At 44.2% G+C, this 26,845-nt stretch overlaps 1 protein-coding gene across 2 annotated transcripts in view; it reads right to left on the reverse strand.

The window, feature by feature from the left end:
* ECH1 (enoyl-CoA hydratase 1) overlaps nt 1–26,845 on the reverse strand; it is an 82,685-nt gene that overhangs the window by 28,654 nt on the left and 27,186 nt on the right. For both annotated transcript variants that reach the window (XM_073598740.1, XM_073598742.1), the window contains exons 4-7: nt 17,191–17,315; nt 13,926–13,974; nt 13,786–13,850; nt 4,686–4,756 (exon numbers count right to left, since the gene is read on the reverse strand). In XM_073598740.1, coding sequence (XP_073454841.1) covers nt 4,686–4,756; nt 13,786–13,850; nt 13,926–13,974; nt 17,191–17,315 — 310 coding nt within the window. The remainder of the gene's footprint in view (nt 1–4,685; nt 4,757–13,785; nt 13,851–13,925; nt 13,975–17,190; nt 17,316–26,845) is intronic.

The raw sequence follows: 26,845 nt of genomic DNA on the forward strand, positions 1-26,845 counted from the left end.
GTTAGCCAATGAGAGTTGTTGAACCAAGTCTCTGTAATTCCTACAAAATTGAAATCCTCCTCATACAACAGTAGCTCTAGCTCTCCCATCTTGTCCACCAGACTCCTGGCATTGGTGAACATGCCACACAGTTTAGACCGGTCGCATACTATCTCCTTATTGGGTGCTCTGGGGTTGCAAATAGGACTTGTTACTATACTTACCTCGGGTTTAGGTGCTTTAGTCAACCTACCACTAATGCCCCCAATACTACCCTCTGGAATATGTTCCGTGCTGACTAGCTCTACCTCTGGACCCGCCCCCCCGTCGTCTAGTTTAAACCCCCCCTCTAACTTTTTGGCCATCTTCACTCCCAGTAGATCTGCACCTTCCCCGTTTAGGTGCAGTCCGTCCCTTCTATAGAGCTGGTAAACGACTGAGAATTCGCCCCAGTTCTCCAGGAACCCAAACACCTCCTTTCTACACCAGCTCTTCAGCCATTTGTTTACTTCCCTAATCTCCCACTGCCTTTCTGGTGTGGCTCGAGGTACGGGTAGTATTTCTGAGAATACTACCTTGGAGGTCCTTTTCCTCAATTTAGCTCCTAAGTCCCTAAAATCGTTTTTTAGGGCACTCCATCTTCCTCTGACTTTGTCATTGGTGCCAACGCGCACCATGACAGCCGGGTCTTCCCCAGCCCCTCCCCAGTAATCTGTCCACAAGACCTGTGATGTGCCAAACCCGAGCGCCCGGTAGACAACATACAGTTTGGCGCTTCGGGTCTTTGTGACAGAATGATCTCTCTGTCCTTCTGAGAATTGAGTCCCCTACCAACAGAAGGCGATGATCCAACTTCAATGATATTCAATGGGCTGAAGTAGGATCAAAAACAGCCCGCTACAGCAGATTCTGGCTGCTACAGGACACACTACAAAAACATCTTAAAATAGCACAGGCTACAATCCATCAAATTCATGTGCAGTTTTATTATTTTTTTTAAAGCATGATATACATGTTTTATTAGTTTGCAATGTAAATTAGCAAAATTACATACAGTGAAGGGACAGAAACCTATATATAAAAAACTGTCTCTAAAAATGTGTTTATCAATTTCTAGCATATCCGAATACTAGATCTTCTACTACTCAGTCATTTCTGTACTGCTGTTTCAAGTGCCAGAACTTTGTAATACTTTGACATAATAAATTAAATAAAAGCTAAACAATAGCATTAGGATTTGGGTGTACAGATCGTTCTTACATTAAAGTGCAGAAACTGCCAGGGTTTAAACTATATGGTACAGCAACAAGTCTCCCCCTAGTGGTGGCAACTGGAAATGTGCTCGCTAGACGTAGCGAAATAAATAGTTGCGCAGTAGGGTTAATTTACTAAAACTGGAGAGTGCAAAATCTGGTGCATCTCTGCATAGAAACCAATCAGCTTCCAGGTTGTTTTGTCAAAGCTTAATTGAACAAACTGAAGTTAGAAGCTGATCGACCACCATGCACATCTGCACCAGATTTTGCACTCTCCGGTTTTAGTATATCAACCCCATTATACCTTCCATGTTGCAAGATCATGTAAAGAGCATACCACAGATTAGCCACCTTTTAAATCCAGTGGCTTCTCAGCTAAAAGATATAGAATGTATAGAATGCCATCTAAATGACCAGTTACTACACAGATTACCGGGCGGACCGGCCATCTTACTGCTACTTACCCAGTGCCATTTATAAACGCCACTGGATAAATTACGGGCCACCGATCTGCAGTTTAAAGACGTACAGTGGGGACGGAAAGTATTCAGACCCCCTTAAATTTTTCACTCTTTGTTATATTGCAGCCATTTGCTAAAATCATTTAAGTTCATTTTTTTCCCCATTAATGTACACACAGCACCCCATATTGACAGAAAAACACAGAATTGTTGACATTTTTGCAGATTTATTAAAAAAGAAAAACTGAAATATCACATGGTCCCAAGTATTCAGACCCTTTGCTCAGCATTTAGTAGCAGCACCCTTTTGATCTAATATAGCCATGAGTCTTTTTGGGAAAGATGCAACAAGTTTTTCACACCTGGATTTGGGGATCCACTGCCATTCCTCCTTGAAGATCCTCTCCAGTTCTGTCAGGTTGGATGGTAAACGTTGGTGGACAGCCATTTTTAGGTCTCTCCAGAGATGCTCAATTGGGTTTAAGTCAGGACTCTGGCTGGGCCATTCAAGAACAGTCACAGAGTTGTTGTGAAGCCACTCCTTCGTTATTTTAGCGGTGTGCTTAGGGTCATTGTCTTTTTGGAAGGTAAACCTTTGGCCCAGTTTGAGGTCCTGAGCACTCTGGAGAAAGTTTTCGTCCAGGATATCCCTGTACTTGGCCGCATTCATCTTTCCCTCGATTGCATCCAGTCGTCCTGTCCCTGCAGCTGAAAAACACCCCCAAGGCATGCTGCTGCCACCACCAAGCTTCACTGTTGGGACTGTATTGGACAGGTGATGAGCAGTGCCTGGTTTTCTCCACACACACTGCTTAGAATTAAGGCCAAAAAGTTCTATCTTAGTCTCATCAGACCAGAGAATCTTATTTCTCACCATCTTGGAGTCCTTCAGGTGTTTTTTTAGCAAACTCCATGCGGGCTTTCATGTGTCTTGATGAGGAAAGGCTTCCGTCCGGCCACTCTGCCATAAAGCCCCGACTGGTGAAGGGCTGCAGTGATGGTTGACTTTCTACAACTTTCTCCCATCTCCCGACTGCATCTCTGGAGCTCAGCCACAGTGAACTTTGGGTTCTTCTTTAGCTCTCTCACCAAGGCTCTTCTCCCCCGATAGCTCAGTTTGGCCGGACGGCCAGCTCTAGGAAGGGTTCTGGTCGTCCCAAACGTCTTCCATTTAAGGATTATGGAGGCCACTGTGCTCTTAGGCACCTTAAGTTCAGCAGAATTTTTTTCGTAACCTTGGCCAGATCTGGGCCTTGCCACAATTCTGTCTCTGAGCTCTTCAGGCAGTTCCTTTGACCTCATGATTCTCATTTTCTCTGACATGCACTGTAAGCTGTAAGGTCTTATATAGACAGGTGTGTGGCTTTCCTAATCAAGTGCAATCAGTATAATCAAACACAGCTGGACTCAAATGAAGGTGTAGAACCATCTCAAGGATGATCAGAAGAAATGGACAGGACCTGAGTTAAATATATGAGTGTCACAGCAAAGGGTCTGAATACTTAGGACCATGTGATATTTCAGTTTTTCTTTTTTAATAAATCTGCAAAAATGTCAACAACTCTGTGTTTTTCTGTCAATATGGGGTGCTGTGTGTACATTAATGAGGAAAAAAAAAATGAACTTAAATGATTTTAGTAAATGGCTGCAATATAACAGAGTGAAAAATTTAAGGGGGTCTGAATACTTTCCGTCCCCACTGTATATACCTTGGTAGAGAAGGGGTTAAAAAAGTTTAGGTCTCTTTTATATATTGAGAATACAGAATTGATCAGTCTGATATAGGGAAGATATGTATAGGAGTTGGGAAAACAGACGTATATGGACTAGAAATTCTCTATTGACTGGTGGGGTTTAAAAAGTTTGCAGTGACTGTATAACAAAGATAAAGAATTGTTAAAACAGTTTTCCACTATACTAGATTCAAGGCTGGTGTATGTTACAGGTCATGTACTGTAGCAGTCATATCATTAGGGTCATGCGCAGAATTTGGATACTGGGAGGTGAATCGCCATATACCCACAGCACCTCTAATACGTTGCTTGTTAAAACTTGATAAAGCTATTAGATGTAAGCTCTTTTGGTGCCAGAAAATCACAAACTTTCTCCTTAAAAGGCTTCAGAATATACCAGTGCTATTCAATGCTTAAAGTGGTTGTAAAAGTTCAATTTAAAAAAAAAAAATAACAAACATGTTATACTTACCTCCACTGTGCAGTTCCTCTTGCACAGAGTGGCCCCGATCCTACTGTTCTGGGGTCCCTCGGCGGCTGTCTCGGCTCCTCCCCGCTACAGCTAACCCCCTCTGGAAAGCGCTCCCCCGGGGGGTTAGCTTGCAGGCGCGCTCCCAGGTCCTGCATTTGGCGTTCATAAGCCGCCGACTACAGGACTCGGCCCCGTCCCTCGCGTCATTGGAGTTGATTGACAGCAGTGCGAGCAAATGGCAGAGAGCAGAGAATAGGCGAGAAGACATCAAGCGCGTTCTCGACGCGGGCCTTTAGAGGGCTCAGGTAAGTAAGGGAGGGGGGGGCTGGGGGGTCTGCAATCGCCGAATGTTTTTTCACCTTAATGCATAGGAGGCATTAGGGTGAAAAAACATGAACCTTTACAACCCCTTTAAGGTGAATAAAATAAACTTGTTGAGGCTCTGAAGAAGGTGGTTTGTCCTTTGAAACACATCAGCCACCAGGGACCAAGGTTTAGTTTCCCCTACCCCGGCTTGGAGTTGCAGACATTCTGTGAGAGGACCAGCCACGCATGTGGCTTGTAGAGCGAATTGTACATTTATGGTTGTGAGTAGACATTTTTAAACCATGTTATTGGTTATGTTGGATAATGCACTAGGCCAGTGCGCCCTCTTTTTTTCTAATAAAATAAACTGGTCTGCCAATATTTGATGAATAAAAAGAATATAAACAAAAACCTCAGGCCCAGTCCATCCCAGACAGAACTAATATGCAGGGATAGTTCATAAATTATTTCAATATACCTTCTGCTCCCAATGACGCTTGGCAAACGTTGGAGGGCTCCTACATCAGCCGCTAGACCCACGTCCACTTCCTGTGAGAGACCGGGGAGATATTATAATGCAGCTCACTATATAATATAGAAAAAAACCTAGATCAGTAGCTAGGTTAATTGGCTCCTGTCTGCACAAGCCCTAGTATGTGTATGTATGAATGTGAGTTAGGGATGGATATCCCACCCCCCCCCCATCCTGGTGGCACTGGCTCCGCAAGCTGCGCTTGTCATAGGTTCGCCATCACTGGTCTAGGAGGACAGGAGTAATGTCATGACGTCCCTTCCGATCCCTGCCCAATGTAAACAAGCACTTTTTTTGCTTTACATTGTAGATGAGAGATGTGGGGTCTTATTAACCCCAGATCTCTCCATAAAGAGGACCTGAAACTGCCTATTTCTATCACAAGGGTTGTTTACATTCCTTGTGATAGGAATAAAAGTGATCAAAAGGAAATGTAATTTACAGGGAAAGTGTAAAAAAAAATAAAAGTAATAAATAATAATAAATGTTTCTTTTAAAGTGCCCCCGTCCCCCTGTGCTTGCGCGCAGTGGTGAACGCCTACATATGTAAATGGTGCTTAAACCACGCATGTGAGGTATTGCCACGAACGTCGCAATCTTCTTTGTAACTCTAAACTGGCAACCTGTAGAATTTTTAAGGTGTTGCCTACAGAGATTTTTTAAGTACTGTAGTTTTCCACCATTCCAGGAGAGTGTGCCGTGTCATGACATGTTGGGCATCTATTTACTCGGCGTAACATCATATTTCACATTTTACAAACAAACTGGTTATATATTGTGTGTTTTCTTTTTTCCAGCAACCTCTTCCCTTCCTGCACTGCTGATTCCCCCCCCCCCCCCTTTGTTGTGACAGTGGGCAAGGTTTCTTCTCCCCGCATCCACTGTCACAATTTGAAAACAGTTCTATGAATGAATGAGCTGCAAGTACCATCTTAATTGTGGCAGACGGCTTGTACTGTAGTTCTCAATGAACTAAAGGGGCGCTGATGAGCGCTCTCATAGTTCATTGATCTTCCTGCTCTTCATTAACTGTCTGCTCATAAGGGAGTTATGAGCAGACAACTTTACTTAGAGGTTGCAGGAGCCTGGCATTGCACCTACTATCTGCTGATCTTAGGTGCAATGCTCTGCAGGTTCCTAACAAAAGAAAAATGCTAATTTTTTGACCTGCAAAAAAATGTGCATTTATTTTTTTTAATGAATGTATCATTCTTTGACTGCAGTAAATTGTGCAACTTGATCTGGGTTGTGGATATGGCTATCAGGAAATAAGGATCAGAGTCCAAGGGCTGCCCCCTCTGACTGCATGTACAGTATGCCAATGCATTGCAGCTGGGAGGGTATTTCCCTCTGTCCTGTGTGCCAATGATGAAATCAGGTATAATTACAAGTCACATGGAAATAAAATTACACACTCAAATCACCTTACCTGTTCCGCACTAGTGCACACATTCACTGCCATAAAATATTAAAGTAGAACTAAAGTCATAACTTTTTTTTTTTCATTTTGAATAGTCAGTGAAGCACTATAACCCCTGTCAGCATTATTTTTGCCATCTGTGTCTCCATTGGGGATATTCCCCTTCACTTTCTGTCCCACAGCCAAAACAGGAAGTAAGAAGAAATCCTTCCAAGTGAGGGAATCTCTGGTTGTCACCAGAATGAATTTCCCAATTGCATGATATTCCTATTCTGGTCACAACTCAGTATAGGATATTTATTTACTTTCAGTTTTAGTGATAATGGTCACCAGGACAAATAGAGAGGGTAAATCTACCTAATAGGGACACAGACTGTAATAAAAAAAAAAAAATGGTCAGATTTTCTAATCCCCCTCCACTATCCAAAAAAAAAAAAAAGGTTTTGCCTTTAGTTATATTTTAGGGGGAACACAAACTATAAAAATGTGGATTTTTCCATCATACTTGCCTGTAAAATCCTTTTCTTGGAGTACATCACGGGACACAGAGCAACCATAATAATGACTATATGGGATGTCCTAAAGCAATGCCCTTGAGGGGAGGGAGACACAATCACGGAAACTGCCACCTGAGAAGTACTCCTTCTGCCCCCCAAAACATACTGTGGCCAAAGCAGTATCCTCCGTGACTTTGATATCCATCTGGTAAAATTCTGTGAATGTATGAAAAAAAAGACCATTTAATGGCCTGAGCCACTGACACCTGATGGTCCAAGATGCCCCCATACACCTGGTAGCGAGCGCTTTTACCAAAAAAAGGGGTGGGAGACCTTACCCTTTCAACCCATAGGCTCGAATAATTAACGGGCAAATCCAATGAAAATAGTTAACTTGGATGTCTCCTGCCCATCCCGGGCTCTACTGGCAGCACAAACCAGGAAACCAGGATTCCTGACCTGTACTGACAAATCAGGTAATTCTGACCACCAGAACTACCTCCAGAGTATGCAGTGATCCAACTCCTGCCAACTGAGGATCAGAAAAGAAGGAAGGACATTGTCTTGATTCAAGTGAAAACCAGAAACCATACTAGGCAAAAAATGAATGAGGACGCAACATCACCTTAACATGATGCGAGACCAAAACGGCTCCTTGCATGAAAGAGCCGCCAACTCTAACACTTCACTTAGTGAAGTGATAGCAACCAAAGAAGCTACCTTCCGAGATAAAGGACTAACAGAATCTCTCAATTGGTTCAAAAAGTGGCCTCTGCAAGGACAGTCAAGATCAAATTCAAGTCCCAAGGACACAAGAATGGCCTGACAGGCGAGACTGTCTACGTTGCAGGCTGTAGGAAGTATGAATCAAGGAGTGAGAAACAAGCGCCCCTGGAAAAAAAATGCATAGGGAGGAAACCTGACCCTTAACGGTACTTAAGGCCAATCTCCTTTCCCATACGGACTGGAGAAAGAAAAAGAAAATTTCCCACTCACATATTTCTGCGGGTGCCACTTCTTGGCTGCACCACAGGCAAAAAAATATTTCCAAGTCCTGTAATTGAAGTTCTCCTAAGCTGGCTTCCAGGGGCTCAACAGTGCTGAGATACAGGACTCACGACAATAAGGTCCTGCTGAACTGGGAGTGTCCCAGGAGCGACCCCCGCAAAACTTGCTGTCGGTGTACAAAGTCCTCCTGGGCTAATTCAACTAACATTATTATCAGTGCTACCCCCTTTTTGATTCTTCCCAAAAGATGGGGGAAAAGCGAAAGTGTCAAATAAGGGAGAACTGGTCCCTAAGGTGTTACCAGTGCATCTACCCCTATTGCCAGTGGTACCCTCGTCCCAGACACAACCTGTTCCCAACTTCTTGTAGAACTTGAAATCTAGTAGAGTCACCTGCAGAGTTCCTTTTGCCATTATTCTATACCTGGAATATGCACGGATGATAGAGACAGTCCTTGTGCTGTCTCAGACAGAATGTGGTACACCTTCCTGAGAAGCATGACTCCTGGTGCCGCCCTGGTGGTTGATATATATGCCCCTGCAGAGGCTCGCCCGGATAGAACCTACAACTGGTTTGTACCATAATCCAGAGCAAGGCGTACTGGCCAAAAGCTCCAAGATATTTATGGGCAGTATAATCTCCTGTGGAGACCAAGTCCACTGAACTGTAGCCACCCTCAAACCAGATGGAGAAACTATCATCAGTGGTTATCATCTTCCAATACCTGAAAGGAAGAATTCAACCCTCCTAGATTCCGAACCATCAACCACCAATCTTTAGCTGTGCAACACCCCGTGAAAAGAGCCCTCCGGCAATCCAATGCCTGGATCTTCAAGTTCCAGACAGAGAGAATGATCCTCCCCAAGACCTGGAGTAGGAATGTACATAAGGAATGTGCTTCGACCTAGATACAGCTTTATATTTATTTATTTATTTTACACTGCAAAAGGTATCAAAGGAAAATCTGGACCAACTGCTTCCTGAGCAAAGGTTATTGAGGTATACTGAGATTGACAACCCCCCCCCCGCGCGTCTTTAGCAAGTCCAGTACCAGAGCTAGGAGCTTTGTGAACCTCAGAAGCTGTGGCCAGCCCAAAGGATGGTCACAAAAAAGAAGAGAGAGGACTTTCCACCGCAATTACAGAAATCTTTGATGAGGCTGGAAAACAACCCAGCACATAAGGCTGGAAACAACCCGGCACATGAAGCTGTGCATTTCCTGATGATCTGAGAGACTCTCAAACACAGCAACCTCAGATGCCTCCCTCACTTAGGAGGGAAACCTGGGCAGTCTCCCATCCAAGTACTAAGCAGGCTTGATCCGAGATCAGGCACCATAGTCGCTCAGATCACCCTGATGCCATTGGTCCAACAGGAGACGTGAACATTGCCAGACGGTGGTGGCACCCTTCTAGGTCATTTAGCTAGTTTAACAGATACCTAATAAAGTGACTGTATTAGACAAACTAATACGCAGTTCCACAAGGATGCAGGCCTAGACAATGTTGTATGCAGGTACCCAGGTATGCAAACATGCAGGTATACAAGTATTCTTGCCATTCATGCATCTATGTATGCAGCTCATGGCAATAAGCACATTTGTATGTAGCCCTAGGCAAATAAGCACATATGTATACAGTTTAAACTAAGCATATACGTATGCAGTACAAATGAAAATCTGCCAGCATGCGTTTAAGCAATATGCATTTATGGAAGCATGTAGGTATGTGCTTAAGCAAATATGCGTTTAGGCAAAACGTGAAGCGCGTGTGCATGCAAACATGCACTTACACAATATGTGCCCATGGAGACATGCATTTATAAAAATAAGCAAGCATACGTTTATGAAACGTGTTTATGCAACATATATTACGTAACACGCATCTAAGCAAACGTGTCTATGCACCATGTGTTTATGCAAACATGCCTCCGCGTATTTCTTTGCAACATGCATACACACTTATGCCCACATGTCTAGCTTATAAAAACCTGCGTTTACGCAATATGCGTCCATGCAAACACGCCGTCACAGCCAGCCTTGGAAGGCTGGGTGCCGCACGCATGTCGAGCGCAGGGCCCTCTGCGAATATGTGCCTATGCAGGCTTGTGTTCTATGCAAGTAAGCAAGCATGTATACTATGCTGCACCTGGGCCCTAGTTATAGTCAAGATTAGCCAAGTACATAGGCAACCAATGCAGCCTCTATGCTAATTCAACAGCATAACAACTTCCACACCTGTGCTCCTCACCCTGTGACCTGGGACTGCAAGGTCCCTAACAAGTCGCACCCCATGATTTCCAATGAGTATCCTTCACATCCGCAGCGACCTCAAACCAGCCCCTGCACCACTCCGGTCCGGCCTTGGTGCAACTTGAGGTCCGTAGACCTCAAGATTACACAGGCACTGCTTCACATCGCTGAAAAATCACATTAAAGTTGCAGCCAAAATGTGCAACTTTCAAATTGCACAAGTATGAAAAGGAAGCGCGAAAATAAGCTCCTGCAGACCCAATGCATGCTATTCTGTAGACAACTCCTTCAAATGCACCGATGCCCATGGTCTTCCAAACATGTGCTTATGCCATATGTATGTATGCAACATCTATGCAAAACATGTGTTTATTCATGCATGCGTTTAGGCAACAAGTTTGCAGGCATATATACTATGCTGCACCTGCCCAACTGCACTTGGCCACATACTAGTTTTTACTAGTTAAGCATATATGCATGCCACGCAGCCTTTTCCTGCTTCAGCCGAAAAGTAAGCTCCTGCAGACCAAATGCACATTATTCTGAAGTTTGCAATTATGCACCTGTTCAACTGCACCAGGCCCCATACTATTTTTGTGCCAAATGCACAGTAATCTGGAGACCAAACACTTTAAAGTGCATTGCTAGGGGTGTACTGACTTACAGTTGTACAGGCCCCCTGAATTAAAGAGGAAGTAAACCCTTTAAAAAAAGAAACGTCAAAAATGCAGATTTACCATTCCTGCTGCAGGACTTTGAACATAACAGAAGTGCAATCTTCACCCATCACGGTGAGCTTTGCCTTAACCTTTGGGTACTGGGTCCCCCTTAATGTGGGGTCCACTCCCCTGAACCTGTATAGCACCCCGCAGGAAAGCACCTTGGTCAGAATAAACACTGCACAGGGTTCCATTACGCAGGGTCCAGCACCATAAGGCCGCATTACAGGCAAACCTCGAGGAATCTCCTCTCCTTCCAATGGGGCTCGGGTACCATCCATTTTGGCCGATAGCTTTTTCGAATGGATCCGAATGAAGTCCATGGTTCTAAAAAGAACCGTCCAGACCTCCAAGTATGCTCCCAGAGCACATGTTTTACATCAATGACCATTCCACCTTACAGACACTGGCGAAAAAACTGAGGTCCTTCATATGTAGGAGGGGTTATATAGCGGTGAACTTCCTGTTTGATTATCTGTCAGTTTCCATCCACCAGTAGGTGGCGTATAATCCATATAGTCATTATTATGATTGCTCTGTGTCCCGTGATGTACGATAAAGAAAAAGTTATATACCTATGCAGCAAAAAAGTTTGCTTCAACATACCTGCTTATCAATTTTACTAAAAAAATAAAATTAATGGTATATGCACCATATACAGCCAAACATAGCTGCTTAACTCTTGCTCAGTCTCACTCCTTTAGCCCTGCAACATGATCTCACTTTGGGGCTGCTGTAAAACAATATAAAATTAAAAACAGTCTACCCAAAATGTATGTTTCAGTTTTTAGTTGATGCTGAAAAAAAACAAAAAACAAAAAAAACACTGCAAAAGAAGAGTTATAATACTCTGTTGAAGAGCTATGTTGGCAATCTCTGGCATCCGACAATTCTGTGTTTGATCCTGACTTTCGCCACTGCACACTGAGGTTTCACTCACCGGTCATTATGTAACTACAGCACTACAAAGACACAGTAGTGCAGGGGTGTTAAACTCAATTTCATCGCAGACAACAGCAGCATTATTGTTGTATCTGTAAGACAAGATGTCCAGAGCACCCCACCCTCGCTTACAATAGATGTCAAGAGCCCCCACCCTCCCTTACATCACAGCAGTGCAATCTTAATAGCATCATGGGCTCTTGGGCAAAGTAATGCACTGGGGCTCCTACTAGGGAGATGGATTCCTGCAGCACACTACATGCGTCACGGCAAAAAGTCAGTGTGGCTAAATTATGCTATGTATTGGGCATGGCTTTTTGTTCCAATTAGAAACAAAAACACAACTAGAGAACTGCCCAAAATTATATTCACCCCTGTACTGCCCTCTCTACACATTGCACCCCTGAATACACTACTCTTTTTTTACTCTATCTTCCTCCCTAGCTGTGTCTCCTATCCCTGCACTGTACAAAGCCTGAACACAGGCACTAAGATCTCTTGCTCCCTACACACTGGAGCTGAAATCTGATTCCCTTACATATACAGTAGCCACGATCAGCATAGAGTGTATAGCTGGCTACTGTGTTTAGTTCTAACCTGTACAGTTCCATGCACGGCAGAAGCTGCTGGAGGAGCCACTGCCCGCCAGCTAGATGGGGTAAGTGCCAGACCGCCGCCTGCTCGGGGGGGGGGGGGGGAGTGCTTGTTTGCCGACCGCCGCCCCCCCCCCCCCCCCCCAAAAAAGAAAAAAAATCCCACCCCAGCAGCCTGCTGGATCCGTCCACAATCTTACCACAGCTGCTGCTTGTGTAGGTGGGATGTGTACTGCTACGATCCCCGCTGTCGTCCTCTCCTGTTCCTCTCATGTGATTGGAGCAGTACACATCCCGCCCACACAAGAAGCTAATGCTCCGTTTCGGGTTGTTTTTCCTTAACGCCTACAAAGTGACAGAGGAGTGCGCGGGGGGGATTGAGGGGGACTGCACAGGCCCCCCCCCCCATGTACCTTTCTTACCTTGTGCTGCTGCCAAGAAGAAGCTGGGGGCAGAGCTGGAAAGCAGAAAGTGCAGGGTCTGGAGAAGGACCAGAGGAGGGTTGGAGTCAGCTGCTGGAATCTTCTGAATGCTGAGACCAGCAGAGGCGGAGACAAGGGGGTGCTGCTATGGCACAGACAGACACAGGATCTGTAGTTCTGCCCTCCTTTCTTCTGCCAACTTCTGAGATGGGAGGGGAGGGCAAAGATGAGCCTCTCTGCGACTGCACAGAAAAGGTACTGAGCCCACAGCCAGTGGGTGGAATCACAGAGCACAGGCGTTTAACGCACATGAAAGTGTGTCAGATGATAAAGATTCTTTGGTCAGTGTAATATAGCTCTTCAACTTTTTATCTTTTATTTTTCAGTCAACAGCGCTCCTTTAAACTGCCTAAAGCCTAGTACACACAGGCCGAATGTCAGCTGGCAGCCGCCGATTTCTATTGACCGGCTCCTGATCAACGCTTCCAGCCAATGACTGAGGGCGCTGACTGGAGTGTACTGGCGGGGAGCCATCCCCCTGTCAGAACACAATAGCACAGCAGGGGAGATCGCTGTACTAATATTGGATTGTTAGTACAGCAGCTCCAACCTGAGCTGTCAGTTTTGCAGGTTGAACGAAAAAGAAACTAGTGGTGTGTACCAGGCTTAACAGTTTCTTTTATCTTTTGGGGACTTTCTTGGTGAGATCTCCATGCTGAATTCCCAGGTCTGCACACCTGCTGTGGTTATTACTAGGGCTTCCCACTCTCATCGTTAAAGCTTTATTGTTTTACATTCTGGAGAAGGTTAGATGCATGAATACAGAACCTTTACAATTGTGAATGATAAAAAAAACTCAAAGTACGCAGGTAACACGGTGCAACATGCTGTTTCCCAGCTTCATCAAGTTACTCTGATTTGGACTTTTAGCCATATGTTGTTATTGAATTTCAATATTTAGGAAAAGAGAAGTTTGATTCAATGAATATACCAGCTCAGACTTCGGATATTGCCATTTCTTACAGTGTGCTCTAGGTTTACAAATTCTCAAATTATTCTTTAGAAAATTATAGGTGGTTATAAATTGCAAAGGATTAAAACAATCCAGCATGAACTTGTAAAGGTTTACTAAATTTCAAAGTAAAGTTCAGTTTGCAGTCCATACCAAGGAAGTCATTCCTTCTATGTCTTTACCTTAACTTGAAACCAGGCATCCTGCGAGCAGTAACGGATGTCACAGGCAGTGATGAGATTCATCCCTGATGGAAGACAAAGTATTAATCATCAAGACACAAATGTCTCATCTAGTAAAATGACAATGTGCGCGGTCTCACCTCCTCCAATGCACCCATTGTGGATTGCAGCAATCACCGGCTTAGTACACTGCAATTTAAAACATACAGGTAATAAAATAAAGCATTATGTACAGTACAAACAACCATTGGGAATGCCCTCTTTCAAATGTCAGAGCTCAGGAATGAAGCAGTATTCTATGAGCTATTATGGTAAAATAGTTAATGTAACTTTTGGCTTTTCTCAGTGTTACAACAAAGTTACACTCCATATTTTATATATTATATACAGCACTGTATATGCCATGCATATCATACTTAATATCAGGAGGTATTTAATACAGCTGCTGGATCAAGTTAGAGATTGATTGGTATGGACATCTATTATATATTGATGCACTCCATATTTATGTGAACAACCTGAAGTATAAGAGGAGTCATGGGTTCTATCGCTTTACTGACTATAGATACAAAACTCTCAAGAAAAAAAAATCTATACTAATGCTTGCTACCCCACCTCATCATCTACCCAGACCAAGTGGTATTTATGTCCACTCGAGAAGCCAGAGATAATACCACTCAGAAACTCAATGCTGTCCAATTGGCCCTGCCGAGGGCCACCCCTTGTATTTTGTTTTCCACAGATTTGGAGAAAGGGGCTGTCTGCTCTTACTTACACTTTATTCAGGAGTCCAAACTTGGGCCTTCACATTCTCTCATAGATACAGTCATCCCCCTCTGCAAAGTATGGATAAATGGAACCACCTTCTGTGGCGTTCTCCAAAGCTAAACATTGTACATGCCAGGGCTGCCCCCTATCCCCCATTTTAATCCTAACACAGGAACCATTTCACTGCATGGTAGGGGCCAGCTATAATATTACTGGTGTCCATATGGGCCCCCCCATCAACATAAAGTCATTGCTTATGCAGATAACCTTCTATTCTTACTAACCTTTCCAGACAGGTTCATTTCTTACCAACTTTCAGCATGCAAGAAATACAGGGCTCTATCGAATTTTCACATTAACCACCAGATGTCAGAAGCCTTGCACTTCTCCCAAGCAAAGATCGCATTGGCCAGGGTTCTACACAACTTTCCCCTCAAGTGAGCCAATCAACCTACCTGGGCATCCACCTCCCTAGGGATCTCACACACAAGCCTTTAACCTAACTCCCGCCCCCCCCCCTCCTCTCCTATTTGTTACATTACAGCTTTTAGTTCAATGTTTTTTTTTAATCTGAATTATATGTGATGGATCAGAACACAATAGTCTAAGTTGGTGAAGTAAAATTCGAAAAATATATACATAAAACTATTTTTCAGAAACAAAAAAAAAAATGATAATTGGCATGTGCGTATGTGTTCACCCCCTTTGTTATGAAGCCCATAAAAAGCTCTGGTGCAACCAATTACCTTCAGAAGTCAAATAATTAGTGAAATGATGTCCACCTGTGTGCAATCTAAGTATCACATGATCTGTCATTACATACACACACCTTTTTGAAAGGCCCCAGAGGCTGCAACATCTAAGCAAGAGGCACCACTAACCAAACACTGCCATGAAAACCAAGGAACTCTCCAAACAAGTAAGGGACAATGTTGTTGAGAATTACAAGTCAGGGTTAGGTTATAAAAAAATATCCAAATCTTTGATGATCCCTAGGAGCACCGTCAAATCTATCATAACCAAATGGAAAGAACATGGCACAACAGCAAACCTGCCAAGAGACGGCCGCACACCAAAACTCATGGACCGGGCAAGGAGGGCATTAATCAGAGAGGCAGCACAGAGACCTAAGGTAACCCTGGAGGAGCTGCAGAGTTCCACAGAAGAGACTGGAGTATCTGTACATAGGACGACAATAAGCCGTAACGGTCCATAGAGTTGGGCTTTATGGCAGAGTGGCCAGAAGAAAGCTATTACTTTCAGCGAAAAACAAAATGGCACATTGAGTTTGTGAAAAGCCATTTTTTTTGGGTGCAGGGTTCCCCCTTAAAATCGGTCTGGTATGGATTTTGGGGGGACCCCCTATGCCATTTTTTTTTTAAATTTGGCACAGGGTTCCCCTTAATTTCCATATCAGACCCAAAGGGCCTGGTATGGATTTTAGGGGGACCCCCACGCAATATTTTTTTTTTCATTTTGGGTCGGGGTTCCCCTTAATATTCATACCAGACCCAAAGGGCCTGGTAATGGACTGGAAGGGGGGATCCCATGCTCTTTTTTTCAATGAGTTTTATCTATATTGCCGAGACCCGACAATTCATTACAGCCGCCATCAGTTTTAAAATGACAATTTTTCCTTTAGAAATGTCATTTTGCTGTGGTACTGTTCTAAACACAGGAAAATGCGCCACTTTACAAGGATACTATAGACACCCTCCAGGCACGATATTTAAAGGAATATTTCATTTTCATTGTTTCACTTTAAGTATTAAAAAAAATAAATCACTGCTCCTGAAAAAAAAAAAATTTGCATTGATACATGTCCCCTGGAGCAGGACCCAGGTCCCCAAACACTTTTTTATGATAATACCTTGCATATAAGCCTTTAAAATGAGCACTTTTGATTTTTCATGTTAGTGTCCCATAGACTTTAACGGTGTTCCGGCGGCTTTCGAATTTGGCCCGAACAACGCATATTGTACGGTGTTCAAAGAACATCTAAAAACAACCAAAGTTCGGCCCGAACTTATGCTCGAGCCGAACCGTTCGCCCATCCCTATTACCTGACCCCAAACATAGTTTCCCAAAACAATCTGTGATTTCTGATCATTTGACTACAATCTGCTCCTGTTTTCAACTACTTCTGCCAACATCTCTTTTAAACCTTCCAGTCTACAATCTAGTACTGCACATTGAATTCTTCTCCATGTACCCACTGCTGCTCATCCACAATTTAGTCCAGTTGACGCTCTCTCCATCACAAAGGCCCCATCTCCACCACTCTTCATCTAATATGTCCTAATTTCATTCTCTAAACACTTCACAAGGCAAACCCAACTGTCCTCTGCTCTTCAGGCCCATCCCCTGCACATTTCTTAATTTCCAAACTCCCATTAAAATCCACTCTTTGTACATCTTCCATTCACCGTTTCATCCCAACCCTGATTACATGTACCCACTGTGTTGTATCTCCTCAAGAAGAGATCTTTATGTATTCTTTGCTTATCTCAACCCCTTCACCATCAGTTCCCATCTTCTCCTCCATCATCAGCCAACGTACTACCCCACTCCACATCACCACCATGACCTCCTACTTCCTCCCCCTGAATGAGTTGTATATACCATTCATATGTATACCTTCTCAATAGCACTAAAAGATTCCTGATAATCTTTTATCTTCTTGCGCACGTTCCAGGCAATTCTTGCAGAGTCACTTTCCTCATGTTGTAAAAAATCACCAGCAAGGTCTGAAAGGTCAATACCTATGTAAAGATTAAACATAGAAAATGTAACTTACAACTTACCAATAATTATATACTAATTTTAAAGTATATTTCTGCACTTAAATAACCTTACAGTATGCTTAGCACTGAAACACACACCATGTGGGGCCCTGGTGCTTATCCTAGAGCACCTTGGGACCATCAATCAGCAGTCAGTGTTTTTTTCTGACTAGGTGCTGACTCAAAAAATGTGAATGGAAGGCAAAGGATCCATCAGGGCTAAAAAGTATACAGACAATAACAAAACGTAAATAATCTAATGGTTTTTATAACACAATATTAAGGGTCTATTTGTAAATGTTTTCACAAAAAAGTTATACAACTTGCACCCAGAATTCACACATTTTTCAATAAAATTATTATTTTTTCTTTAAATGTGACTCTGAAAGATTTGTGAATCTTGTGGAAAAAAAAAAAATTGACAGTTACTTACCGATAACTGTTTTTCTAGGATATCTTCCAGGACGGCACACCTGAGAGATGAGAGGCTCCTCCCTACAGGAAACACAATCAATCGACAGCTGTTTTAAGTCCCCACCCTTCCCCTTGATCCTCAGTTTGTAGAGAAGTAACTCCTGAACCTGGTTCACAAGGGAAATCATTCCTCATAGGTACTCACCTTCTAGTGTTCTACCATTTTCCCTCCTCCAACGGGCGGGAAGTAGGCCTGCCGTCCTGGAAGATATCCTAGAAAAACAGTTATCGGTAAGTAACTGTCAATTTTCTCTAGTCATCTTCCAGGACGGCACACCTGAGAGGATAATCAAGTACCTCAGGCCTACCTTAGGGTGGGACCACTGCAAGACCCTCTTGGCGAACCTTGGTTCTGCAGTGAGTTTTACCTCCACTCCATATGCTTGATGAAGGTATTATAGCTGGATCATGCAGCTGGTCTGCATGTCTACTCCACCGATGTCCCTGCCTTCTCTGCTTCGGATGCAGGACCTAGGTGGAGTGGGCTCTTAAAGATGGAATCAGAAAACATGTTAAACTTGTAGGTTATCAATGTTGCCTGTCTCACACATCTAACAACCCTGGCCTATTGTGCCTGTAGGTGCTACTTAGAACCCTTAAAGGTTAATCAGAGACCTGTGTTGTAAGACAAGGACACTAATTGATCACTAAGAGGGCCTGTCTAACACTACCCTGTTCAGGGAATTAAAACTGAAAAAAAAGGTGGGCCCCTAACAGACAACCTTTTTTGTTCATTTTTATCTTTACATCAGCCAAGACTAAAGGGAAGCCTACTTAAGGGTAATAGATTAACCGAGGCTTGATCCCTGGGTTTAAGGCATGCCCACTCTGTGGCTTTACTTACGCCAAAGTGCCTACTTCAGGAGAATAAAGCTCATAGCAGGAGTATAACACTTATACTGCTACATCTAGTTCTGCTAGAAGGGTGAGATGAAGGCCATGCACCGAGCCGTAACCTATTCGGTCGGGTGGACATCTTTATACTTCATCTTCAGGTCATAATACTCCTCTGAACAGAACTTCCCAAGTTCTTACTAAGCAGGGTGATTCTTTATCGCCTTCCTCCAGTGTCCTATAACCCTACTGGGCTTCAACCCTAGGAAATGGTTCCAGCATTCCTGAATGTATGGGGCTGAGGCTTTCTGACATGTGACGTCTGCCGCCAGAACTCCAGGCCCCTCCACGGAAAAGAGGGCTGAAATACAAAAGGTGATACATGCATTATTAATATCACAAATTAAAAAAGATCATAGATTGTGGACCCAGCACAATACATTTAGACAAAAAGGACACAAGCATAGACAATAATGTGTATCTGAGTGTGGCTAGCTAAACCAACATATCAAATATGGGAGAGACCCAAATCTGAACTTCAATGTAGACAAACAGTCCTCACAGTCTGGTTTTCTGATGTGCAGCCAATCTGTAAAAACATTAAGACACACGCAAACCCTCCGTCTTGGTTCACACTGGGACGACTTGTCAGGCGACCTAGTCACCTGACAAGTAGCGTCCTGTTCTGTGCAATGGAGCCGTTCTAAATCGGCGCGATGCAAGTCGCTCCGGCTTAGAAAAAAGGTTCCTGTACGACTTTGGGGGCAACTTGCATTGACTTCCATACAGAAGTAGTTTCGCAAGTCGCCGCTGAGTCGTGTCCTGGGTCGCCTGAGGCAGTCGCGCTGTAAGTCGTGCTGCCTTAGTGTGAACCGACCCTAAATGCTGCGTGTTTCTGAAGTGCAGCTAGCTAGGTAGCTAGGTCATAACTGATAGAGATATATATATATATATATATATACACACACATATATACATATATACATATATATATATATATATATATATACACATACATACATCCACATAAAGGACGGGAGTCCTGTTTACGGTGGAGTTTTACTGATGTACAGCAAAACAGGGCAATAAATATAAGACAGAAAGACCCAAACTTCTATGTTGCGTATTTCTGATGAACCACCAAATACAGTTATAAGATCAATATGGTACTGGCTAGCTAAACCAACATAACAAGACAATATCTTTTCTGTTATGCAGTTCTGTAGTGCAGTCACATAGAACCAACATGGAAAGAACCCAAGCAACCTGCAGCATTGTGTTTTTCCGAAGTGCAGTAAGGTAAGGGAATCTGAAACAGAAAGCACCAACAAGCTTCAATGTTGAGTATTTCTGCTGTGCAGCCACATAAAAACAGACAGCCTTCCTAGCTGCGATCTTTCTGGTGTATTGCAAAGTAAGGCAATAAACTCCATGATGTCTATTCTTGTGTGTAGCAAAACCTCAACCAGAAGGGAAACTTAGGGCTCCCACACCTGTGCGACCCAACCTGCAACCGCAAAAACGCAAGAGAAAAGTCATACACTATGGCTTCCAATGGGAACCAATTGTGTCTGTGCAACTCCAGGTCGCGGCGCCACCAAGCAGACCCTGCTTTCTGGATCCACAGACCTCAAGATTACACAGGTCGCAGGTAACTTGCAATTTTCAGGTTGAACAAGCGAGGGGTCCCCAATGCTGTATCTCCCTGGAGGCGTGCAGCCAACAACCCCCTGCTGTGTATCCTTAAGAAGCAGCAAGGTAGAACAATGAGAAACAGAAAAGACACCCCTCACTGCTGTGCCTTTCTGATATGCAGCCGATAAGGCAGTAAATATAGAACATACAGGACACAACCAATCTTCAATCTTTGTGTATGTCTGATGTGTAGTAATATACCAATACTGAGCAGATACGCCACCATCCTCAATGTGTCTCCCTGCTGAGGCAGTAAAAACAAATCAGAAAAGGACAAGCAACCCCACTGCTGTGTCCCTTCTGATATGCAGCCAATAAGGCAGTAAATGTAAGACATAAAGGGACAGACAACCTTCAATCTTGTATATATCTGATGTGCAACAATATAACAATCTGAATAGAGATAGCACATCCATATTGAAGGGATTTGGCATGCGACTCAACATGTAAAATCGCATGCCTAAAATCGGCAACCTTTGCCGTTAATAGCACTGTCAGCCTGACGCCACTTTGCGGGGCTGCACCTATTACCAAAAGGCAGTACCAGTACTACCCCTGGCACAGGTTCAATTTGTATTTCCCCACACTTCAGGACCATCTAGTAATACAGGACACAAAAACCCCCCGACAGAACTCAATTTTGAGTATGTCTGATGTGCAGCAATATAACAAATATGAGCAGAGATGTCATAAAACTCAATGATGTGCATTTCCGCCATGCGTCACAAGACCAGAAAGTACAGACCACCTTCCCTGTTGTATTTTTCTGATCTGTAGCCAAATAAGGCAGTACCTTTAGGATATAACAGACAACAACAAAGCTTCAGTGCAGTGCATTTCTGATGTACAGCACTATACCCCTTACGAGCAGAGATGTCACAAATCTCAATGTGTATTTCTGCTGTGCCACAAAATATCCCAGCAAGGACAAACCTTCACTACTGAGGTCTACTGGTGAATCCCTTTATGCAATAACCAAACAGAGCAATTTGATCCCTAGGCATAGCCTGGGCTGTAGATACTAACACTTCACCCCCCAGTGAAGGAACAAATTCTAAAAATGGTTAGACACCTTACTATAGTAGCTGTTGTCCTACCTTACCTCCGTAGACTGAGCAAATGCTGGTCAGCTCACACACAGGTGGGGCTGATCAGAAACTAAAGTCTCAATGAGCCCCGCCCTAGAGATCAATTTAGGACAGCCTCTAGAAAAGGTGATCACCAATTTAGCCTGGAGGAAAATAGCCACCTGCAGGCCTTAAACAAGCAATCATGTATCTATCTAGCTCTTGCATATGTTTGCACAGAAAATCCTTAATTAAAGGATATAGGAAGCGATTTATGGTAAATCGCCTTTAGATCTGTCACTGAGTTGACTGCAGCCCAAACCAACAAAAAGGTTTTTCTTACCTCCTGCACTTCAATATAACCACAATGTAAAGGTGGAGTGGGAGGTTGGGGCTTATGGCTTCAGATTCCTAGCAGCTGGGCTAATAGGGCCATATAACCTAGTGCACCTGCTGACCAGGAGAACTTACTCCTGAATCCTTCAACCATTGCACAATCCGTAAATTGTTCAGTGGTATACCTGGCCTGTAAAGAACTCTTTGTATCTACCAGGTCCTCCCCCCCTTCACTCTATTCATCCCTACTAATGTCCCACAACCGGACATGTAGGGAGAGTGTTGGAAACCTACTGTTGTGATAACCACAGTGTCTCTGCTGTAAGAGGGAGCTGTGGCTGGTGGTATTAGCAGTAGCCTCTGGGCTATTTTGTTATGCAGACCCCAGGTCCTGCACTGCACCACTTAGTAAATACAGGGGGAAGGGGAAGAAATGCCTTACCTACCTCTTTCCCATCTGAGGTGGTTTAGGCACACTCGCTCCTCTGCACCACTTGTCCACCATACAGCATCTCTGATGTAAGAGGGAGCTGTAGCTGGTGTTTTTAGCAGAAGCTTCTGGGCTATTTGAATCTAGACCCCAGGGGAGATTATCTCAAATGCCCAGAAACCATCAGGCTGGGATTGGGGATTTTGCAGCTAAATTCCCAAGGTAAAGGAAAGTACTCACCGTTGTAGTCTTCCCCTTTTTCCACAGCCACCGGGCTTGCTTTTCCATCCTTATGGTCCACACGCAAGGAGGATAGCCGCCAAAGTGCCCCCCCCCCAACTACTGTCCCCATAGGGAGCTGCAAGGTTAGGCTGTGTCCTGCCAGTCAGTATATACACCTGGGGGGGGGGGGGGCAATGCCGTACGTTCCTCATTCCATTCTGGAGGTGGTTTAGGCAGACATCCACCGTAGCGAACTGGTGCCTCCTCGAAAGAAGGATGTGGGCGCCTGCTCCTGCTGACTCTCAGCCTTCCCTCCTGGGTAAGAACGCGGGTCGTTCAAGCGGCGCCCTCCCCAGCAGCCCACGCGGGCTACCAGGGGCCCAGGAGTCGGGGGCCCTGGAAAGAACTGACAGCCAGCACCCCTGTCTGAACGGACGCCCGGACAGGTAAGGGGGGGAGACAGGAAAAAGGCCCCTGAAGTTCTGGGGACACCACTGTACCCAGGGGCCTTCAGCTCTCAGGGGGGCTCTTCCAGTTTCTGCTGCCCCCCCTGAGGAAAGGATAGGGGAACCCCCCAGGAAGGATAATTATATCCGGCCAGACCCAGAGGCCCATCAGGTACTAACCAGGCCCGACCCTGCTTTGCCTCCGAGATCCTACGAGATCGGGCAGGCGGCGCCCTCTTTCACTTTCAGGGTGATGTGGCCGTAGGCCTTCCCCAGGCATTTGGTCCGGCTCCCAGGGGGGGACCACCAGCGCCAGGCTTCGGGCCATTTGAAAAAAACAAACGGTTTCGCTGTGTAGGGAGAAACACAATCAAAAACTGAGGATCAAGGGGAAGGGTGGGGACTTAAAACAGCTGTCGATTGATTGTGTTTCCTGTAGGGAGGAGCCTCTCATCTCTCAGGTGTGCCGTCCTGGAAGATGACTAGAGAAAAAAACCTTTTATAGATTGATCCAGTAATAACAGGAACAGTATTTCTCACATTATGCATGCCACACTGTGTATGCCCGGGGCAATCTCCACCACACAGCACATGCACCATGCCGAGTTATCAGGGGACCAGCTGCAAGAACCAGAAAGAGACAGCCAGGCCCCTGATGACGTAAGAAAAGAAGATGGCGGAGCAGGACCCCGCATGTGGCAAAGGAGCGGCAGATTACACCAGAGCGCTAGATTCGATGAATGTGTGAGTATGTTTTTTTGAGGACAACCCAGTGGACAAGGTAAGAGGGGGAAGGGAAAATGTACAGAGGGAGTGAAGTTCCTCTAACCTTTAACTACCCTACTTATCCAAACCCCAAAACTGTGCCTAAACCATACAAATACCAGTTGCTGCCATAATGGCAAAGACTGTACATAAGTACCCTGAAAATATAGGTTCACTGTTCAAAATACTTTCTTCTCGGTAATCTGCACATGGATGTTACAGTGCCATGACTTCCTCTATCTTGGTTTCCTTTGAGAGGCAGAGGTAGGTGACAGATGTAAATTAGCACCCACTCTCTCTCTAGATTTTGTGCCTGTACTTCCACTATACTTCTGATTCCTTCTAAGCAAAGCACCTCCTGTGGAGATATGACCTGGAGCATTTGGCAGTGAACTTGCATGTTGGCCCATTGTAAGAAAACATACAGTCAGTAAATACACAGTGGAGTTGCTTTACTAAAACTGGTGTGTGCAAAAAAAAAACTGGTGCAGCTGTGCATGGTATCCAATCAGCTTCTAACTTCAGTTTGTTCAATTAAGCTTTGACAATAAGCCCTTGTTTACACCGGTGTGACTTGCACCCCATTGCCAGCAATGAAACTGTACATATCGCTGCGACTCATGTCACAGCTATTATGAAAAAGGTTCCTGCACTACGTTTTAACAATTTCATTGCGACTTGAATAGACTTCTGTTAAATGAAGTTGCAAACCACAATGAAATCAGTGCTGAAGTAGCGCGATTTCAAAGCTGCACTGGTGTGAACCAGGGCTAAAACCTGGAAGCTGATTGGTTTCTATGCAGAGCTGCATCAGATTTTGCACTCTCCAGTTTTTTTTTATTTTTCTAACAAAGTTTTTTATTGTGAATCAGAATGCGTACAAGTCATATCATTTGCACATATTTATACATGTATACATTGCAATGTAATTGTACGTAAAATAAAGATGGTTACATACATGAATGGTCTGTAGTACGTTTCTTCTGATGTTCTCTATTGATATTATCGTTTAATGTAGGGTATGATTATAGTATTTTCATTGAGGGGAGGTATTTCTCCAGTGCAAAGAAATTTACAGTGGTCATGAGCAGGTTTCCGAGTCCTGTAGCCATCGATCCCATATTCTATTGTATTTGTCTGGGCACCCTCTATTGATGTATATCACCCGTTTATATGGGAGTGTCCCATTTACCTCTGCTTTCCATTCTTTAGTCTCGGGTGGTAAGGGACGCATCCATTTCCTAGCTATTATCTTTCTGCATGAAAACAGGGTCTCCTGTAGAAATACCTTGGTGTATTTTTCCAGTGGGTTCGGGAATACACCTAACAGGCATTGTTTGGGGTCCAGTGTCACAGGTGAGCCCATGTTGTCATGAAGGAAGGTCACTATCTGTTTCCATAGGCCCTGTATCTGTGGGCATGACCAGAGGAGATGGTAGAACGAACTCTCTGTGGACTTACACATTGGACACAATGTTGAGCAGTTGTGTTTGTATCTGGCTATCCTATGCGGGGTTAGGTATGTACGGTGTATTATATTTAATTGTGTCAACCTGTCTGATAGTTTGGGAGATACTTCTTTACATGTGTCCAATGCTTCTTCCCATTCCTCATCTTCTAGGTTACCCAGATCCCTTTCCCAGCGGGATTTGAGGCCGTATGCTATTTTTGTGGCTATTGGGATAGTGAGCATGTTATAGAAACAGGAGATTAATTTTTTTGGGTCTATGTCTTTTATGATTGCTATTAGAGGATTGGGGGCTGACTGTAGTGGGAGTTGTGGAAATTGTGCCTGTATTGCGTGTCTCAATTGGAGGAATCTGAATACCATATTGCTGGCCAGATGGAATTCCTCTTTAAGGGTGTCAAAACTTTTAAGGGTTCCGTTTGACCAGACATGGTGCAAGTAGAGTATACCCCTCTCCATCCAGGGTCTCGGGTCATGGATATTGTGGAGCTCTGGTAGGCCTCTGTTACACCATAAGGGAGTGAAGTCGTTGTGTCTGGGTATATTGAGTTTGTTGTTTGCGAGTTCCCAGATGCGTCTGTATTGGTACAACAGGGATGTTTTGTGTGTGTTACCTTCATTGGTCCTAGTGCCCATGGTGATAGCATATATGGAATCTGAGGTTCCTTGGGCCCATTGTGGGCAGAGTAGCATCCGGAATCTTTCACTGTCCACCTTATCTATATGGTAAAGTTGGGAGAGTTGGGACGCAATATAGTAGTGATTAAGGTCTGGAAGTGCTGTACCTCCCATGTCTGTTGGGTTTTTGAGGGTTTGCCATGCAATCTTGTGTCTATTTTTCCCCCACACAAAGGGCTTGAGAAGGGACTCCATTATTTTAAAGTGTTTTAGAGGTATGTATGTTGGGGTATGCCAGAGTATATATAATATTTTAGGGAGTAGTATCATTTTTATAAGGTTGATGCGGCCCCATACTCCTAAGGGTAGTCTAGTCCACGATTGTGTTTTAGTTTTAATAAGGGAATATAATGGTTTAATGTTAAGTGTTATATAGTCTGCTGGATTTTTGGAGGTATTTATTCCTAAGTATTTAATTGTGTCTACTCTTTGTAATGGTAGGGTGGCTTGGAATTCCGTGGGTGGGAAAGTGTCTATTGGTAAAACTTGGGATTTCCCCCAATTTATTTTGAGGCCCGAGAATTTCCCAAATCGTTCAATTGTCTGAAGAGCCCGGTGGAGGGAAGGACCTGGGTCCGCCAGATAGAGTAATGTGTCATCAGCGTACATGCTGATTTTTTCTGTGAGGGTTCCAGTTTTTAATCCTATGATCTCTGGGTCTGTCCGGATAGAAATAGCCAGTGGTTCCGCAGCCAGAGCATACAGTAGTGGGGACAATGGGCAGCCCTGTCTCGTGCCTCTGTGGAGGTCGAACTTCTGAGACGGCCATCCATTTGCCACCACTCTGGCCGCGGGGTTCTGGTATAGTAATTGTACCCATTGAATGAAGTTTGGACCAAAACCATATCGTTCAAGACAGCACCAGAGGTATCCCCACTCAACCGAGTCGAAAGCCTTGGCTGTATCAAGGGTGACTATCACTCTTGTGCCTACATTCTCATGTATAGCCTGCAGGTTTATAAATAATTTCCGTAGGTTAAAGGAAGTGTTACGTCCCGGCATAAAACCTGCCTGGTCAGCATGTATAAGGTTGAGTATCACTTGATTGAGTCGCATGGCTAGAATTTTGGCCAGAATCTTAATATCAGCCTGTA

The sequence above is a fragment of the Aquarana catesbeiana genome, linkage group LG09 (genome assembly GCF_042186555.1).
Source record: "Aquarana catesbeiana isolate 2022-GZ linkage group LG09, ASM4218655v1, whole genome shotgun sequence".
Classification (NCBI taxonomy): Eukaryota; Metazoa; Chordata; class Amphibia; order Anura; family Ranidae; genus Aquarana; species Aquarana catesbeiana.